The sequence below is a fragment of the Cajanus cajan genome, chromosome 7, assembly GCF_000230855.2.
Source record: "Cajanus cajan strain Asha chromosome 7, NIPB_CcT2T_4, whole genome shotgun sequence".
NCBI lineage: Eukaryota > Viridiplantae > Streptophyta > Magnoliopsida > Fabales > Fabaceae > Cajanus > Cajanus cajan.
This window is the reverse complement of record NC_138523.1, coordinates 47,199,162-47,219,531: the sequence shown is the minus strand read 5'-3', so window position 1 is coordinate 47,219,531 and position 20,370 is coordinate 47,199,162. Positions and strand designations below refer to the sequence as shown.

The 20,370-nt window shown below is 31.6% G+C and overlaps 3 protein-coding genes across 3 annotated transcripts; 1 reads left to right on the top strand and 2 right to left on the bottom strand.

Moving 5' to 3' along the window:
- Positions 1–1,058: 1,058 nt before the first annotated feature.
- On the bottom strand, positions 1,059–5,412 carry LOC109801441 (protein WVD2-like 3). The gene is made up of 7 exons (XM_020362508.3): positions 5,255–5,412; positions 2,883–3,453; positions 2,411–2,499; positions 2,195–2,288; positions 2,047–2,118; positions 1,815–1,925; positions 1,059–1,618 (listed from the first exon to the last, which is right to left on the bottom strand). The coding sequence occupies exons 2-7, from the start codon at positions 3,447–3,449 to the stop codon at positions 1,364–1,366; spliced, it is 1,188 nt and encodes a 395-aa protein (XP_020218097.1). The 5' UTR covers positions 3,450–3,453; positions 5,255–5,412; the 3' UTR covers positions 1,059–1,363.
- Positions 5,413–9,024: 3,612 nt separating this feature from the next.
- On the bottom strand, positions 9,025–14,885 carry UAH (ureidoglycolate amidohydrolase). Its single transcript, XM_083059883.1, has 12 exons — positions 14,605–14,885; positions 14,444–14,529; positions 13,780–13,854; positions 13,453–13,581; positions 12,425–12,511; positions 12,052–12,254; positions 11,871–11,973; positions 11,465–11,556; positions 11,332–11,394; positions 10,921–11,161; positions 10,131–10,171; positions 9,025–9,573 (listed from the first exon to the last, which is right to left on the bottom strand). The coding sequence occupies exons 1-12, from the start codon at positions 14,797–14,799 to the stop codon at positions 9,476–9,478; spliced, it is 1,413 nt and encodes a 470-aa protein (XP_082916009.1). The 5' UTR covers positions 14,800–14,885; the 3' UTR covers positions 9,025–9,475.
- Positions 14,886–17,777: 2,892 nt separating this feature from the next.
- Positions 17,778–19,621, top strand: LOC109800916 (DNA repair protein XRCC4). The gene is made up of 5 exons (XM_083060975.1): positions 17,778–17,922; positions 18,013–18,155; positions 18,232–18,360; positions 19,212–19,334; positions 19,490–19,621. Exons 1-5 carry the CDS (start codon positions 17,778–17,780, stop codon positions 19,619–19,621), a joined length of 672 nt encoding a protein of 223 aa, XP_082917101.1.
- Positions 19,622–20,370: the final 749 nt, after the last annotated feature.

The following is a 20,370-nucleotide window of genomic DNA, read 5'->3' as shown; positions in this document are numbered from 1 at the left end:
AATCTCAGATTTTTCACAGATTTCAATCTTTTGGATACCTTATAAGACTAATCTTCGGTCCAGGACTAGTCATATTTAAAGCTCCCTATCCCTTTTCAAAGATGTATTATGTGAGAATCGAATATAGGTTGTTACAGGTAAACTTAGGTCCTTCCCCTTAAACTAAATATATGCACGACCCGAAATATTAGTATACTGATTAAGAATAATAAATATTGAGGATTCTGGTGGTAGTGAGGGTTGACATAGTGAAAGGTGCGCAAAGTGACAATTTAGAAAGAAATATCAGATGTGTATTGTGATGGAGTGTATATTGTTTTTTAAATTAAGTGGGCTTAGAGAATAAATTTTATTACAATATTAAGAGTTAAAAAATATTACATATTTACACAATACTTCAAATAACATATGAAAAGACATTATAAACTAGTGAGATTAACCAATTTGCCAATTATTTTTATTTTAGTTATATAAACTTATAGGCGAATCAAATATAAGTTAACTAAAACATAAATCTGCTTTGACAAATTTGCCAATTTGCAATCTGCTTTGACCCCCAAGAAATTAAAGGTTATTTTCTTGATCAGAAAATCTTAAATTGAAACAAGTTTAGCATACGCTTCGACAAACAAAACTACATTGATGTGGAAGCAGCATCCCTTAGACCAGCAGTATTGCTTCTACAAATGGGGTATGTTTTGTTCTAAAGGGTCTCTCTTTTGCCGTGTAAAAACAAAGCCATCTAAGCAAATAGACATTTTTTTTGTTTTTCTGTTTTCTACAGTAACTACTAGACATTAATGCCCCACCAAAAGGCAGAAGCAAGCATTAGGTCCTTCTACATTATTCCTCTGCCATTATGGCCACAGTAAACAAATGAATGATCATCTTAATTTAAACACGGTTCCGTCATGTTGCGGGTAATGTGCATATACTCCCATAAAGTTGGGGGTTATAATCATAGCTATGGCACTGTCTTATCTTTTCATATAATTCTACCAAAACCCCACACGGTTTTGCTAATAAGAGAAAAAAGTGGCAGAAAACAATTGCAAAAATGAAGCATAATTACTGTTAATGGAACAGCATTATTTTAATGATGATGAATTCAAACAATCTGATCCTGGACTTCAGGCAGACAAACAAATGCTGAAATTGCTCTTATGAGCAACAGGATTTCATTTTACAAATAATTAGAAATAAATTACAAATAAACATTTTCACTACTTACACAATGGACACAGCAGCAAGTGCTTATAAGTTAAAGGAAAAACAAAGTGAACATGGTTGTTGCAAGAAACAAGACCACAGTCCCTTGATACATATAAATCAGAGAAATGAGAAAAAAAACTCACTGAAAATCTTACTGGCTGCCAATCTCCAAGTCTGCTTGTCCAGTTACTTCAGTAACATTAATTTCTTCAATATGCTTGGTCTTGTTTTTGTGGTCACGTAAGCCATTCACATCACTCTTGTCATCATAGTTCTCTGTCTTCAGTATGTGATGCTTTCTCCTGACACCAGCTCCTTTCACCTTGTCCCCTTCAGATAAATTAGCTCCACCATTGTTGCTCTTTCGCCTGCCCAGCTTTGGAGATTTTGCTCGTGTGGCTGGTAGCTGGCCCAGACATGATACTCAACTTTTGTCATGCACAGAAGTTGAAAAATATGTCTACATGTACAACTAGATCTTTTACAATTATAATGAGCAGTTTTTCAGTTACTGTTGATGAAATTTGGTTTGAGAGCTTAACAAAACAAGAACTCTTCATTGTTTTTTATGATATTATTAAAAGTACAAGAAAAGTACAAACCTTCTTCAATTCAACCTTAGGAGGAGGCCCCTCATGGTAAAAGCTCGGCATAGGGTTTGCTTTAAAATTTAAACTCTTCCTTAGTTGCTTGATAGCTTCCTCCATCTCTTCCTTAAATGTTTAGAAATTGATGAAGGAATCAGAAAAAAAACTAACTTATGAGCTTATAAAAGGAAATAATATTACGGCAATGTATTTCTTAGTTTTGAAGATACTTGAGAAAGTGTTGTACCTTGGTCCTTGCTTCACTTTGATTCTTCTCAGCTTCCATTGCTTGGTGTTTTTCCTCTAATTTTGAATAAAACTATGGAAGGGACCATGCAACAATCAATTGGAGATAAGAAAACCTATCCAAAGTTAAGTAATATATAGTTTGTTACCTCCTTCCTTTTCTCTGCACGCTCGGTAGACCGAAAGACAGGAGCAGAAGCAACAGTTGCCCTGGACTTGATTGACCGCACAGAAGCTGCAGTTCTTTTCATGGTCAAGGAATAATAGCAATTTCAAATTCTAAAAGGAAGTAGGACCATTGCCAGAATAAGAAAAACATGGTGTGAGAATGAGAATCTTCAACTGCAATATTTTTAAGAGGATACATTGAAGCAACAGAACAAGAATCGTCCTCATCGGGATGCTTCTTGTTATCAGGTTGCAGTGGCTTTCTTGAAACTACGGGAGATCTCAACTGCAAGGTGAAACAGACAAAACAAAAGCTTCAAGATTAACTGTGAATAAATAGTAATAAGACAAAATTAACCATGAGAAGTTTAGCAGAGAATTAGACAACTCATATTTAATTTCATTAAATTGCAATATGATATCAGTCCTTATAAGATGGCTATGTTACCAATCTGAAGAAACTCTTAATGGGACAGGCATCAAAGTTAAATCTGTCTTGATAGGAACTTTGGATTAATATGCAAGAGATAACTTCCATAACTTAGAAGCTTTTCTCCCCTGATGATATACTACTCTAAGCACAGTAATAGAAGGGCTTTTTTTTAAACCTTCCAAAAATATAAAGACATCAGAATAATTAGAGGAAGCAGAATCAACATCAACATGTACCTGATTCTGTTTAAACATATTGGGAGATAGCACATTTTTCAGATTTAAAGATTTTCTCTCACTATTTCCCTTGCTATCTTCTTCAGAAGCAGCACGTGTTCCAACTGAAGCACGCTTCTCAGTTGCAAGGGAAAATGGTTGTGGAACTGTGGGCTTGATTTGGACACTACCTGTACTCCTACTCTGAAGGTTTCCAACAGGAGGTCTTGATCCATGCTTCACAGTATCTCGTGGCTTGTGATTACCCCTTGTTTTATGGGATTTTAAACTTTTCTCACTGAGGACACCCTCCGAATCTGAGGTTAACTTCTCATCACAGTCTTTGATGTTAGATACATCAGAGACCTTAACAGAAACTTCTGTTGTACATTCCTTCACCTCATATTCCTTTGTGCTCTCCTCTGAACTATGATGTTCAGTAGTTTCATTGATTTGTTCATAAGACTCCGTAATATTGTGTTGTTCACTTCCAGTTTCATGGCCTGAATCATGGGGAATATCATCTGAATAGACTATGACACGATCTGGCTCCTTGATGACACAAATATCTGTATCTTCTACTACCATTGCTCTATAACAAAGAAATTTCAGAACGAAATAAACTGAATTGTTTGAAATGCCACATAATATCAGCATAGTTTGTTTTACATTTTTGTATCAACCAAAAGTTAATAGAAAAATTTACACACCCTTTTCCAAATAAGAACATTATGATTGTGAAGGAGTGAAATTGGGAAGTACACATTTTTTAGTACAAAATAAGAAAATATAGCTGAAAAAAAAGCCTACACTTAACCCATCCCAAAGAATCTCTCTAAAACAAATCAACTGTTTAGCACACTTGCAGCTTCAAGGTTGAAATAGATGTTAATAGAATGCTTCTGAAAGGATATAGTTTGGTTAATAATTACCCAATGTTATAAAAAAATTTACTTAAATCTAAACAAAATAGTAGCATATAAGATTATAATGGACACTATTATATATCATATAAACTTCCTTCGTTGAGTCAATACACAAGTCTAAAATAGTATTATCAGTTGTGAGGAAAAAAGGAAGAAAATATAGAATAAATAGGTTTTTTAAAGAAAATGATATTCTAAAAGTTCTACCATGAAATCTATAATTATGCATTTCTTTGTATCTATAGTTTTGAGATTCATCTAGGTGCTATTGTTGAACCTATTGTTCTCAACTAGAACACATTCTTTTCAACTATGCCAGCTTCAGCAATCATGCTATCTTCTCCTCACTATAACCACAGTTGATTCTGACACTCGCATATAAACACTGTTACAGCTAACATGCCTAAATGTACTAATAAATTTAATAAAGCCAGGGCAAGATGAGAATATTATCTAAAAAACATGATCCTTGTTGCGTTCAACCAAAAAAGGTGAAACCATGGGGCAAAAGATTATTTTTTTAAAAAAGTAATAAACATTACAGATTTGATATGGAAGCATATGTGAATTATTTAACATAAATCATAAGAAATAAAATGAATTGTCTGCCTAATTCAAGGTTCAAAAGCACACAAAAGGAAAACTAAAACATGCAAAAGGAAAGCGACATAATTGGTAGGTGGTTATCTCCAATCAATTATTAAGACTCTCTAATAATTCAAAATCAACAACTCAACTACAACTAAAACAAGATATAAGAATAGCCCTGCATAAAAATATAAAAGTACAACCATGTAGATCATCCCAAGGAAAACATGCTTATGTGGTTTAAAAAAATACAGACACATTGAATTTTCTCAAGCTCCAAAATCAATGAAGAAAATATATCTTACATAATGGTTTTTCACCGACACTCAATCTTAAAACATAAACCACATGTGAAGAGCGTCAGTACTCAATTTTTAAAATTAAAACAAAAGTCGTAAAGTTTAAATCCATATGAATGCACTATTTTTCCAAAACTGGATCAAAACATGCAAAAGCTATAGCCACAAAAAAATGCTTTCCAGGAACAAAAAAAAAACTCAGACTTCGAACCATATTATCTATCCTATGCAATAGAAAAACATTATAAAAAAAAAGGGGAAAAATGGATTTCAAAATTCAAAATGTAAATTACGTTCTTCCAGCACTCCATTAGACATTTTCTCAACAAGTAACCACACATTCACTTTAAAAAAAAAATTCCCATAAAGCAAACAGAACCTCATAACAAAAACATCAAACCAAAGGGTCAATGACCCAGAAAATAATAATAATTATAGCAATAATTGAACAACCGATTAAATTAAGCAATAAATTAAAAAGAAAAACATACATAGAAACAAGGATTAGGAGGGATCTCAGAAAGAAATAAAATGCATTTTGATGCATAGAAATGTAAAAGCAGAATAGAGAATGACTCACATTCTGAGTTGGATCTGGAAAGAAATAATGCTAGTGTGTTGGTGAGTTGTGTTGAGTTTTTGAGTTTATGCTTTGAGTTTTGTCCTGTACTTTGTTGTGTAGTCGCGCCTTTTATATGACCCTCGTCGGTCACACGCCGTTTCTTAACGGCGTTAAAAATTTCATCTTTACAAATTTTGAATTTGAATCATCCACTTTTTGCTGTACTAAAAAATTATTAATTTCTTTTCCAAAGCCACTGGATAAATTATAAGACGAATCCTTTAACAAATACTTTGTCTTCACTTAGTTTCTTCTTTATAGTTGGTATTGCAAAATTTAATCAACCACCCTCTTGTTTTTGTCTTTACAACAATGAAATTTAATCAAAACACGATTGCATGTTTTGGAGTCTTTTTTTTTTTTTTTTAATGCATTTCTTTTCTCTTTCTTCACTAAGAAACTAGATATACTTTTGCAACATGCTTTTTCGAATGCTTTTTCGAATGTACAACTTAGGATCTAGGACCGACACAATTTTGAATAAATCTCTCTTAAATGTTTATAGAGAAGAAAATAAAATATTTTTTAAAATTAAAATTAATTTATGTATAAATTAAAAATAAATTTAAAAAGTTAATATAGCAAAATCTCTATAAATTAATTTATACATAAATTATTGAAAAACTAATTTTATTACTGGTCCTATTTACTTCTCTTATAAATAAGTTTAAAAAAGTTTATCCAAACATGAATGCAACTAATTTTTTGTGATTTTGTAAAACAAATGGAACTACGGAGAAAGAAAGCGATATTATTGATCATCATTGCCATTTTATTGCTGATCGATTACCACTCCTCCTTGATCTAATAATAGTAGCTTTATTTATTATTTTTAAATTAAATAATTTTTAAATAATTAATTTTCACTCTATGTTATTTTTTTCAATCAAACAACTTTATTTTTATTTTTTTTCTCTTTATTTTTTATTTTATGTCTATCCTTTTATTTTCTTACTTTATATCGAACACACGCATACTTTCAAGGAAAATAATGTTTGTGTTGATTTCTTAGTTAATTTGGATCTAAATTCTAATACTGCGGTATTAGAGTTGGACACTCTACTAATTAAGTTGCGCCCTCAAAATGAGAGTTTAGACTAATTGGTAAAATCAAGATTAAGAATATAGAGTACAAGGATCTATTTATTTTAATATATATATATATATATATATATATATATATATATATATATATATATATATATATATATAAACATTTCTTTAATAAAATATGCTCTCTTTTTTTTTACTTTTTAAATATTTTTATCTAAACTTTTTTTTTAAAAAAAAATAGTTTCTATCTACTTTTTAAAGAATTATTTAAAAAAGTTATTTAAAAAAAGTACTCTTAGACAAATGGATTCTAAATCAATCAGCAATAAAATGGGAAAGTTCAAACACACATTTCGCTTGTGTATACGAAAAATTTGTCAATAATCAATACAGATTGGAATATCCTATTGGTCCCCTCGAAAATAAAATCGTTATCCTTGATTGAACACATGGTTTTTATTATTATTTATAAATGGTTAAATTTCGTATAAACAATCATGCACAACTCATACTTTTAGATAGAAATTAATAATAATAATAATAATAATAATAATAATAATATTCCTAAGAGGGGCAAAGATATAATTCCCTTAAGTTCACATAAATAAGATTTTATTGAGTAATGACTATAGAATGAGTATATTCTACTGAAGAATAATGTTATAAATCCTAGAATGGCCAATATAACCAGAGTTTTTTTTTAATAAATAAGAATAAGTTTGTTTAATCATATCTTTAGTCTTATGTAAAAGTATTAAACTGGGTCAATTCAACTTTAACTTAACAAAAAAATTCAACCCAACTTATAAATAATAAATAAATTGAGTTGAGTTGAATTCATTTAATTATTTGATTGAGATTCTCAACCCAAAATAATTCCCAATGGTAACATATTAAACGATCAAAAAATCTCAATTTTATCATTATAGAAAAATCTCAACCCAACGAGTTAACCTAATCCATCCACTATTGACTCATGAGATCCATAGGTTATATTGAGTTGTATTATGCAAATTGGTAGGTTTGATCTTGCAAGTCAATTTTAATACATTGAAAATGTAAAAATATTTACATAGATGGTAAGATAGAAACCACCTTGATATATTTTTAAATAAATTATTACAAAATAATAGTTTTATTAAATATTGCAATCTATGATTAAATTGAAAATAATAAAACTTATTTTTTACTGTCTTTTATTCTAGTTTATTTTTTCCCCATTTTCTACAGTGAAAATGGCATAGCATTTGCCTAATAAAATAAACTACATAAAAGCACAAATTCAACTGATTATTTTCTTTTGCAGATAAATTCAATTGATTTTTGAACAGTTGAACTAGTCATCAACAAGTGGCAAAATTTACAAATCGAGAGTTAAAAAGGATTCAACTAATCAAAGTTGCTATCATGGTTATCTTTCAAAAAAATACAATTTACCGATATAGTCCATTATTGTACAATGGTGTATGAAAATGTACAGAAATCAAAATTTAAATATAAGTAGATAAATGGGAGTAGTTATAACCTTGTTCATAATGGTAAAATGCTAATTAATTTTGTCTGCTTTTACACATAATCAGAAAATTCCCAGTGTTAAAGGAATGTTTTACTAGAAAAAGTTACATCCACAAACACAAATAAGTCTTTAATTGCCAATTTTGAAATACTGCATATAATCATATATTTGATTGTCAGTTTTGGTCTGTCTATAAAAGAATAAAAATAAAAATAAGGTGGTCCGCTTAGGTATTATATTAGTAACATAATTCAATGAGTAGAATTATCTTCCCCAATCCAGCGAAGTACGCCTACCTATCTTAATGTGGCAATTAAAGTTTCAAACCTTTCTAATGTTGACAGTTTTGGCAGAATTAGCATATCTTAAAACTATTGGGTATCCAGTGAGGATCACTAAATCATGATGCTCTTGTCTTTGCAGAAAAGCAATTAGAGAAAAGACATCCCATCTAAAGCATTGCTTAGACCCTATCCATGACTGTTCCTGCTTAACTCCTCGATAAATGCCCAACACCCTCCCATCATTTTTTAAATCATAAATAATTCATTCCAAGCCCAGTGCAGGACCATATTAACCGTGAAATAAATTAGTGTGGGCTTGAAGTTTTGAACTTAAAGACGTTATCTCTTTGTATTTCAGTTCATGTAGACACAGCAAAGCTCTCATTATTATACATGAATACCAGTAAGTTCTGGCTATATAGCTCTAATAACCTTTAATAATATAAAAGCTACATTAAAAATAAAAATAAAAATGTTTATAGGTCAATAGATCCCAAGCTCAAGTAAAGTGAAGTATAAATAGTAAAATTCAGTCCACACTGAACTGGAATCATGATTTGAAATTCAAAATTCAGCTGGTGTAATCTCTTGAATCTCTATGTAGATTAAGCAATAGCCATAGGCAAGAGCAAAACTACCTGCCTAAAGCATGCAAAATTTAATCTTTCCCAACTAAACTTTAATAAGTTCCTTCTTCTAGAGGAAGCCCTTACAACACTCAATTTCATTCGCTCACTCAAAGGATCCATAAATGGCTATCCCAACTACCAAACTAAAATATAGGCATTTGTTCCCCTTATTTTCTAATCACTTTTATTTATTGGATCCATCAGTTTCAACTATAGTAATCATAAGTGGGATTTTAAAACACAATGTGGAAAAATTGTGGAAAAATTGAGAATAGTAAGATGTCTTTTGTCTCCATACAAAGTGGTCCAAGTCCAACTATTAAGATATAAAAAAGGCTCTTCTGGTTGGGGTGGGTATATGCAACTGGATTCAACAATATCACTAGTTCCTTTGTCTTCTTCAGCTTTTTTTATCCTATTGAATAAGTGCCAAAAAGGACAAGTTCCTTTGTCTTTTGAGCCATCCAGTAAGTAAAATTTACTGCTCTGAATCCTTCCGTAGGCAGTTATCATTTTACACCTTTTAAAAGTGTTTCTCATAGATCCACTTTTCACGTTGGATGGTTCAATATCCCACTCTTATAGACTAAAGGGGTAAATCTAAAATTTAAATTATTTAATCATTAGGCTGCAACAGATATAAATTACATGTCCTTGTTCTACAAGGATAGTGCACACAAGCCCACTACAAAAGATCTTACTGACTGGACAATTTGGCTAGGGTCAGAGCCAATACTTTTACACCATTTGACATATCTTGAATGGTGGCAAACTCTTCGGGCTTGTGGCTGTAACCTGCAAAATCAAGAATTCATAAATCCTTTTCTTTATAAAGCTGTTATGAGAAAAAAACCAAAACACATTTTGCATGTCACTATTCAGCTCCATCAAATTGGTAACTAGAAAACAAATCCACATGCATGTGAATATGTATAGCAACAAGGTGAGGTAGGGATGGGTCTGACTCATCCTCGCTGCCCCCAACCTCACTTCCCCAAACATGTATAAACTCAGTTTTATGATTTAACTTTTCTACAGACTAACTATTAACAGGACAGGGTCTTGTATGAGCTTGAGTCTGAAAGAGATATGGCTGTATCCTCAAAGAGTGTTTTTGCCATGTCTAATTTAACAAGAAAAAATTATGCAATGTTTCTGTATTTTAAATTCATTCATTGGATACTTATTTACACAAGATTAGAGCTCTACTTTTGAATCGCTGTTGGTGCTTTAAATTAATTACAAAAGGATGGAGAACAAACTGTTTGGATATTTGATTGCACAAACAATGTTGAAGGTAGAATCAGATAACAGCACATACACACATAAAGGGGAAAAAAAAAAGTAAATACCTTTGTAACATGGAATGAAAATCATGCCCATTGGAGACAACCTGCAATTAAATAATGTACATGAGCAGCAGAGATTCAATTCATATGAGAGCAAAACACTGTACGGTTTCTTGTAACATAATATAATTAGATTAAATTATGTCAATGCAGAAAGGATGAAAAGAGAGAAAGGATGTTCTCAATAATAGTCTTATGAATGTTTGATATTAAATTAGATTACATTGATACATAAGTGTGGAAACAAGAAAAAGGCACTAAGCACCAATTTATAATAATTAGGTCAAGTTCTGGTGTAATGCTACTAGTACAAGACCAGACCAACAAGTCCGCTAACATGATAAGACTCTAAACGTAAAAAGAATCTCAACATTCTCCAATATTAAAATAATTAAAATATATACAGTTTACATGAAAGTCAAAATTGTGAGAAAATGCCACATTTGGTGGGTGCAAAAAAAAAAAAAAATTCAACCCATTTGCTAGCTTAAAAACAAGACTTTCTTCTCCTCCTTGCTTTTAATTTCCACCCATTTTGTTTTCCATTTTGGTCGATGTTTAGTCCTTGAATAAAGAGAAATAAGTAAAATGTATTACATTAGTGCATCATCCCCAGCTCTTGCAAATTACAGAACCTATAAATGAACATTTTTCTTGCCTAGATCCTATCCTAAATTCCTGTTCACATTTTACCATTTGAAAACTTAGGAATGGATGTTTTGGGGCACTTCATATGGAAATAATGTCTGCTTAAGTAAAATCAAATGTCACCTCTCTCTCTCTCCATCATTACCTGGCCATAAACAATGAATCATGATAGGCTCTACTAATCATCAACTTGCTTGTCAAATTTAGTTCCCTTGTCGCAGTTTCTACTGCCTTGATGACTGCTTCATCAGAAAGGGCTGGTGGATCCTGATTGATGACACGAAAGTCGGAGAGCTTGACACCTCTGGTTTTGGTTATTCTAATTGCTGATTGGTGAATTTTCTCAACCACTTGGTTTCTTCTTTCCTCGTCAATGTCTCTTGTGTCTGTAATAGTACAGAATAATTCCAACGTAAATATTTGTATAAACAAATATAATATACTAGTAACTGGAATTATCCATAACATAAAGAAACAAGTATTGCATGGTAAAACCATTTATAATTCAACATTGTAAGGATGCTGGTAAAACTGAAGTTGTGCTGTAAATACACACCAATTTCTAGGTGAGATTTGCTAGGGATGCTGTTGATTGCTCCAGGATGCAGTTCCAGGATACCTTGTTAAATAGAAGAGGTTAGTTTAAATGAAAGTTATAGATTAATCGAGGCACTTCAATGATAACTTACCAACAGTACCAACAGTATCAATTGACCCAGAATCCAACACATGTCTCTCTACAGCCAGGGCTAATTCAGAAGCAGCCAGACCAGCATCATTTCTGCTCCAAATGATATATTAACTTAAAGTATACATAAGGCATTAAAATTTGTTAACAAAGAAGTTTCAATTCCAAAAGGGATAAAAAAAGTGGACAAGAAAATGTAATGGAATCAAAGATAGAATGCTACTATTTGTTCACTCAAGATCACGGAAAGATCTTGAATAACATCAAAAGGAAGAAAGGAAAAACGATCTGAAAACTGTAGAAAGAATAATATATGGGTGTTACAGTTCAAATTATTGCAACAATAGAAAAGGATAAGGGTGTAATGCTGCAAAAGAAAATAATATTTGTTTTAAGATGGCAGCCACCTGTTAGGCATGAGGACAGCACCTGCATGGCCCCCATTGCCTTCAAATTCAACCTTTAGACTTGCTGGAGCTGCGATGGCAGTAACTATGCCTATAGATATACCTGGGTCATGAAACAGATAACATGATCATTGAAGTTGTGGCTAATGCAAAGATTATGTAACTAAGCTCCAATATGTACCTTCATCTTCTAGAATAGGCCCTTGTTCAATGTGCAGTTCTACAAAAGCAGAATATGTTCCTTTCTTTAAAAATACACTGGATAAGTCATCTTCAGTTTTTGCATACCCAGCAGATCTTGAAGCATCCAAGAAGGATATGTTTTGAATATCAGTTGTTGTCTTTAGAGCATTTGCAAGATTCTCACTCCCAGCCAATAAGCGGCTGCACAAAAGTAACAAATATTGAAACCTAAAGTACAATATGGGATGTAACTTGGTTATTAGAAATACTAAGGTAGCGTGAGACGATAAAATCGAATTATGGATTTGTTGACAAAAATAGTCACAAATAGGACTCCTATTCTGAGACAGTATAGAAATGTAGTTTCTGACCTTCCCAGGCAACCTATTCCAAAGCGTGTTGGTTCTTCTGATGTGAATGATATGACTTCCAATGATCTTCTAGGTTTAAAACCAGACCTGTGAAAATTTTCAATCAATATCACAAACATCACTGCTCCTTACAGAAGTGGATAATGATTGGACATTGTAAGTCTTGTCATGGAGAATTTGGAAAATTTAGCTATGTGTGGAACATTTCATTTCTATATAGATGTTTAATTTGATATTGCAGGTATTTGCCAGAGCATAACAAGCATATAACTAATTGTGTTTTTTGTAAAATGGTTAGACCCATACTTTGTTGGTTAAGCATCAAGTCATTAACAATATAACAATCCCTTGATACTGTTCTAGTTAAACATCAAGTCATCAAAATAGAAAAATTATGCCTAAAAGAGGGCAAATAAAGAAGTGAAAAATAAATGAAAGAAAGAAAAAGCTTGCAAGGCTGAAAACCTTAAAAGGCAACTTAGGCAAAAGTTAGAACGCTCATCAAAATAGAAAAATTATGCCTAAAAGAGGGCAAATAAAGAAGTGAAAAATAAATGAAAGAAAGAAAAAGCTTGCAAGGCTGAAAACCTTAAAAGGCAACTTGGGCAAAAGTTAGAACGCTCTGGTAGGTTGGAAACTCCAAAATAGCAGCCTAGGCAAAAGTTAGGATAAAAAAAACTAGAGTTATATATATTTTAATAACTTAATTGGACAGAAAATATAAGTTAGCTTTGTCTTTATTCACTGTCTATAAGGCTACAATGTTTGGAATTATTGAACTTGAGATAAGTATCTTCATTTTCACTCGGCTTATATGCAATATTTACATCTCCAATTCTTTATTTGAAATAACATGTGAAAAAACTAATGCAAGGATGCCAGGACAGTGAAAATACATTAGGAATTCAAGGTGCTGAAACTTCCAAGCTTGCTCAGTAATTATCAGAAGATAGACAGCAATTAAAAAAAATTGTAGTCTGAATAATCAATTATTTCCTATGTCACCAATAATAAGAAAAATCAAAAACCTTTTCAGGACTCTGATGGCTTCGATAGCGCCTAGAACACCAACAACTCCATCATATTTTCCAGAGTAAGGTATAGCATCAATGTGTGACCCTGTTGCAACTGCAGAAAGCTCAGGTTCAAGGCCATCCCTGCATACAGCAATCAAAGATAAAGTGGTCAGTGTAGTTAGTAAATTACAGGTCCAGAAGGTTATGATGTTAATATGAGCTTGAAGACCCGGTCAAATATCAGAGTGACGATTATAAACGTAAATAATGAGGTTAGAACTTAGAAATATTGCATGATATTTCATTTGAAAAGCTTTTGAGGAACATACAGAAACTCACCAACGACCAAATATGTTACCAACAGCGTCCTCTCTCACAGATAGACCAGCAAGTTCCATCTGGGTTTTTACGTACCTACAAATGCAAGACAAGAGTTAAAGTATATAAAGGCATACTGTGGTCAAGCACATACCACATGTGTTTATCAGGCTGAATAGGTTACTTATAAATATAGATAATGCTATACATACAAAAGTTAGAAAAAGGCAATGCTAGACCTCCTTTCTGCACCATCAAATTCACGGTTCACCTTTGCATCTATGCAGTGTTATTATATCAACACTGTTCTTTCACTCACAATCACAACTAAACTAACAGTCCAACACAATTGCACTATCTAGTTTACACTTCAGTTTCCTCAAGAGCTATCTGCACGGCATTTTCTTCTTATTTATCACTTACCAATTGATCGCTTCATACATGCATACTATATAAACACCCATTTTCATGATATTTTGCTATACAAATAGAAGGGACAGAAAAAGACAACACCGTATTACTGTTTCCACTTTCCACCACCAGTTTTTGGATTAAGAGGGACTTAAAGTTAGAAGTTGAGGGATTGACAATTTGACATCAGCAGAACCACACATACGAAGTTTTCAATTCATCCTAATAAAACACGGAAAAATGGAAACTTTAATTCACACACACGCACACATACCTGCGACCTAAAACATCCTTGTCAGTATACAAGACCCTGGTCACTGATGGAGCAGGTGAGTCAGAAAACGCTGAGAGCTCGTCAATCTAAGAAGAAAGAACAGTTAAAAAACGTGAATAAAGAATGATGAAAAGTGGAGTTAGCAGTGGGTGAGTACCTACCTGGTTCTGCAGAGCCTGAGCATCAACAGAGAGTGAAGTGGGTAGGAAAGAGTGAGGTTCGTGGATTGTGTAACCAGAGAATTGCTCCATGGTGGCTTTGATGGAAGGGTCATCATGATTTTGATGTTGATGAGTGAAGGAGATGAAGATGAAGAGAGTGAAAAAGAGTGGTAGCAGATACAGAGAGTGAAGCATTTTTTGAGGTATTAAGTGTTGTAGTTCCTATCACCACACCAACCTCATCATCTGTAATTAAGGTTTCCTTTGCTCCTTTGCACGTGAACATTTTCTGTTCATTCACGTGCAGTGCAGATATCACTTCTTATTCGTGAAAGGGGAATACGCTTATACTATATTATGCCCCACCATCACTAACATAATCACATATAGTATCACTTTATTTAATGCGAATATCATTATCAACTATGAAAATTGAAAACCGTTGATTTCGATTCCTATCTCTTAAATAAGATTTTGATCTCAAGAATATGTTGATTTTTCTTAAAAAGATAAAATGTGTCAAATTTATTTTTGTAAGAAAATAATAAATATACAGTTTAATTTTATATGAAAAAATGTATTTGTTTAAAACTCATTGAATAAAGTAACTCAGTTTAATGAAAAAATTGATTGAATTTTGTTTTAAAACAAAGTTAGAATATTTTAATAGTTTCTAAAAACAAAGTATTTCTACGTCTTTTATCTTGCAACCAAAAAATTGTTAAAATATTAATTGTCCAAACAATAATCATCATTTTTAATTATTTGAAAGATGATTTATTGGAAAAAGATAGTAAAAAAACTTAAACACATCAGAATTTTGACTTGTGCCCTACGTAGGATAAGTGTTTATTTTTATATAATTATAATTAATAATAAATAAATATTTTATTATAGACTATAGTTAAAATTCATAATAAAATATTTTTAAATACATTAATTATATTTTAAATTTATAATAAGTTATTTTGAATTATGATATAATATTATTTTTGTAAAAAAAAAGATTAAAAAAAATTATGTAAACAAAGATAAATGAATTCATAGTCAACATGAGTCAAATTTGAGCTCAAAATGACTTATGTGATCAAAACTAAACGAATCATATTTATGTTTAGTTAAATCTCGACGACAAATTTTTTTAGTAAGAACTAATTATAGATTTTTTTATTTACGTATTGTTAATTTAGTGAAATTAGATTGAAAACAAACATATAATCACTAAGGACCACTGAACCACTTAAACTAATAAGTTCTCACAAAATGAAATTATTTTCCAGATCTAATCTCAAAATTATTTTAGAAACTTATCATAGGTGATCAAGGTAATTTTTAATGACCTTTACATGTTAACCAACACTTTTGTTTACCTTAATTCTAATTTGAGATGATCGAGGATAATATCATTTTTATTAATTGTACGAAAAGCTTGTGAAATACATATTGGAAAGAAAAAAATATATAAAAGAGTAATTTTGTTAAAATTTTATAATTAAGAGAAAATGTGTTTAATTTTTATAGTTGAGAAAGCTAGAGTTTTGCAACTCTCCAAGTGATATGAGGAGCTTTCCTTATTTTTCCAAAGAGGTGTGTTAATAAAGTTTTCACTGAATTAACTAAAGACTAAGATCAAAATATGGGTCCACCAAATTTAGTTAAACCAATAATAATTTAATTCCACAAAAGATAACTAAATAACAAAGTAAAACATCTATGTTATTGTGCGTGTTTCATAAAATGATACTTGTTTTGACCTTTGCAACTTAATATATGATCAAAAGATTGCACATATCTTGGTTTGTTAGAAGTTGGAACAAACCAACAATGTAAACTTCAAACACAAATTCATCCACAATTTAAGTTAAATCTAAATGTGATTTAACTTATGATCATTTTGAAAACAAGTAAAGAAAAATAAAACACTTAATCCTAACCTTGATATGTTGATAAAACTAACACTATAATGCTCTTAACCCAATAAAAAGAAAAAGGCTATAACAAGGGAAAAATACACAATTTTATTAATATGTAAACTTTGTCCTAATTGCTTACAAGAGATTTTTATTTATAAGCTAAATTATATCCTTGTTAACATTTTCATCATGCATTAAATTTTCACTAACATTATCTTGTTAGTAAGCTTTTAATTTTTACTAAAAATTACTTTTCATTATTTAAAAACTAATAATAAATACTTCGTATCAATATTATAATTAAAAAAACATATAATTTAGAAAGTTTAAAATACTATAATTTAACTTAGAAGATATCAAATCATCTAAACTTATTCCTTAAAAACTAAAAAATTTACTCAAATAAAATTTATCGCACATATACATTTTTAACATTTGAGTTATTGGGCTTTCCAAATTATTGTTTTAAAGTTTGTTGAGATTATCTTAAAATTATATAAATGTGACATTTTTTGAGTTGAATGAATCTTCTTTAACTTGCACTTTTGTGACCATGATTTGAAAATCTCTTTACTTCTTTTAGCTCTTGTTTTAATCAATGGCCCTTCAACCCATTGCAAAAGATATATGAAATTATCAAACCTTCACATATTCAAATTAAACATACTCATGATTTCTTCACGAGAAGTGTAAATGTGCTTTTTAAGCTTTCGATAAGCTCTAATATCACCTCAATTGCATATTCATGGCTTAAATTATGATAAAAGAAAATAAGGAAAGGTCAAAATACATTGCAATCTAAAACTTAATCCGATTTGTAATAAGGCCAAATTAGTTTAAGGATATAAAACAAAGCTAATGTAACATCAATAAACAAAATAAGCATCCAATAAAATCAACTACAAAATTATAATAAGTGTCTCAAAATCTATTGATCAAATATTAGTTAGTTTAATTATTTTATAAAAAATTTAGATTTAATCTTATTATTAAGAATTTTAACGATATTAACTTAATAAAATTAATATGTATAAAAAGTTATTAGAAAAATAACTTCGATGAATATTAATTTTTAAAGAACACAATTATTTTTTTATGGAAGATAATTATGATTGATTCAAATAAAATATTATTAAGCGATAAAAACTCTTTCTTGATTATGTAATTTGTAAGCATAAGAAATTAAAAAAAAAAAAAAAAGTGGTTTGTTATTTATGTGAAAGTTGGAAGTTGGAAGAGAAGCTGTGGAAGTGCAGGGCAATGGAGAGTTACTCGTGTTCCAAGCTTCTCATTCCAACCGATGACACTGCGAAAGAACAACAACCCATTTTCGTGAAGGCCACTTGGTTTCCCACACACTTCCACATCGTCATCACCGACGGCCTCACCGCCTGGCTCTGCCACCGTACCGTACCACCCTTTTCTCCTTTTCCGTTACCCATTTCCATTCTCATCTCAAAAGAATAATAAAATTTTCATTTTCCCTTTTTGTTAGCATCGGAGGAGGAGGTGAAGCAGCGTGCTTCTCAGTGGGACCTCCCTGTTTCAGACTACTTGCAATTGTCTGAACGCTATTTGGCCCTTCAACAACCTCGTTCTATCTACGCCTTCGATGATACTTATGATGGCCATAAGAGGGTAATTAACTAACTCTTATCTTTGTTAAATACTTTCAATTTTATTTTAGGGTTGCTGTTGTTTATGAGTGGTGCAGTTGTCGTGGACCTTTGAAAAGGAAGGCATGACTCTGCTTTGGAGATGGAAATGCACGGAGTCCCCTGATTCTAAGAAAAGTAATGTGGAAATATTCGACTTTCTCATGAGCTCAAACATAAATCTAAGTGTAAGGTTCTGCTTAACTTGTACGCTCTCTTTGTCTCTATCTGTTTTTTATACAAGTAATTTCAAGCTCACCGTATGTATACCATTCACTTCTCTGTCTTATGTTTCTGTTTGTTTGCTTGTAATGGGCATTATGTTGGAGATGTCTCGCTTACCCTCTGTTTATTTTAAAGGGGATTTTTTTTTTTTGAAATTTTAGTTCAAGAGAAGATGGAAGAAAAGTTTTTATTTTTTTTATTATTTTTTTATATTTTATATCTCCCCCTCCCCTCCCTTTTATTTTCTCTTCTACCTAATAAAGGAAAATGTATCATTATCTGTACTGTTTAATTTCTTTCCTCTCGTCCAAACAAACCATTAGGGAAAAATTATTGTTTCTGCTCGACCAGGAAAGTGAGTTACTTGTACTCGTGAGTAGATGTTGATAGCAACAATTTTTTTTTCCCGAGTTAATTAGCTTCTGTATACTGGTGAATTTTATAGAACTTAATGCATTATAATTTTTAGCTACTAGTAGAAAATCTAAATATATGGGTCTATGGGATGTTATATGACAGGTAACAGATAGGACTCTATTGTTCAATGGGGTGAAATGGGAGAGTAGAAGGCTGCCTTGACATTTATGATATTCTTTATATTTTCTGTTGTGTATAAGAAATCATCATTTAAATAGAGACTGATAAGCATTCTTGTTACTCTCGTTCCTGATTCTAATCTTGAGAAGGTGCAAAACAAGAAAAGTAGCTAGAACTAATTCAGGAAAGATATAAATTCTTCTTCAATTTCTACCATCTCCCTTTTCTTTAGTTTTGAATATCATAGTTAGTCATGCTTGTTTTTGTGCATGTACAGGACAAAGTTGTCGGAGATAATGAATTATTTGAGAAGATGAAAGTGGAAGCTGAGAAGTGCTTAACTCAGAGTGAGAGAATTGCCAATGAGAGGCTGGAATTTGAATCTGAAATCTATACAAAGGTAACTTCTTAACTTTTACTTTGTGTTTGTTTTTGTAACCTCACTTGGGTTCCCAGCATGGCATGGCTCAGCCCTGTGTCAAGAAGGCAGGTTGGTCCTGGTAGACTGTGAGGCTGTAATTGATTGAACTAATTGATATCTTCTTGCTGTTTTAGCCATTCTTAACTGTATGTCAAATTCCTAATTCACAAGTTTATGGTATTATTGTTGGTCAAAAGTTGCGGTGCCAACTTTCCAACTTTCGATGGCTCAAATTTTCAAGCCAAACTCGGTGCAGCTTTCTTTGAATACAACATATTGTGTTCACACACATTTTCTTCATTTGTTGCTTGATTCTCGGTGCATTCTTTGCCTATAAAAGGCACTCATTGCTCACCACAATACACACCGAAGTTGAGAGAAAAAGGAGAGTTTTTTACTCATCTTAATATCTTTCTAGTTCCATTTGAGAGAGTATTTTTAGTCAGAAAATTTGAGAGATCATTTTTGTTTTAAGTCTTCATATTATTGGGGATTTATTAACTTTCTGTTCTCATCATATTAGAGAACTTTCTTGTACTCTCCTTTTTACATAGTGAAATTATTTTGCTCTCGTTCTTCCGTGGTTTTTCTCCAAATTTGGAGTTTTCCACGTAAATATTGTGTGTCAATATTTTTTGTCTCTCTACTTCCTTCTCATTATCTCCAATTGACGCGATCCAGCGCTTCCGTATCACGCTGATTTCATAACAAGTGGTATCAAAGCTGCTTGTTCAATTGGAGATTCAAGATGTCTACAGTCACCAAATTTGACATTGAGAAGTTTGACGGCAAAATTAGCTTTTCTATTTGGAAAGTCCAAATGAGAACCGTTCTTATCCAGAACGGATTAAGGAAAGCTTTATATGGAAAGTCAGAAAAACTGGATTCCATGACAGATGAGCAATGGGACGAGTTGGATGAAAAGGCGCTTTCAGCAATCCAATTATGTTTGTCTAAGGAGGTTCTCCGTGAAGTAGCCAACGAAACCACCGCTGCTGCTTTGTGGTTAAAGTTG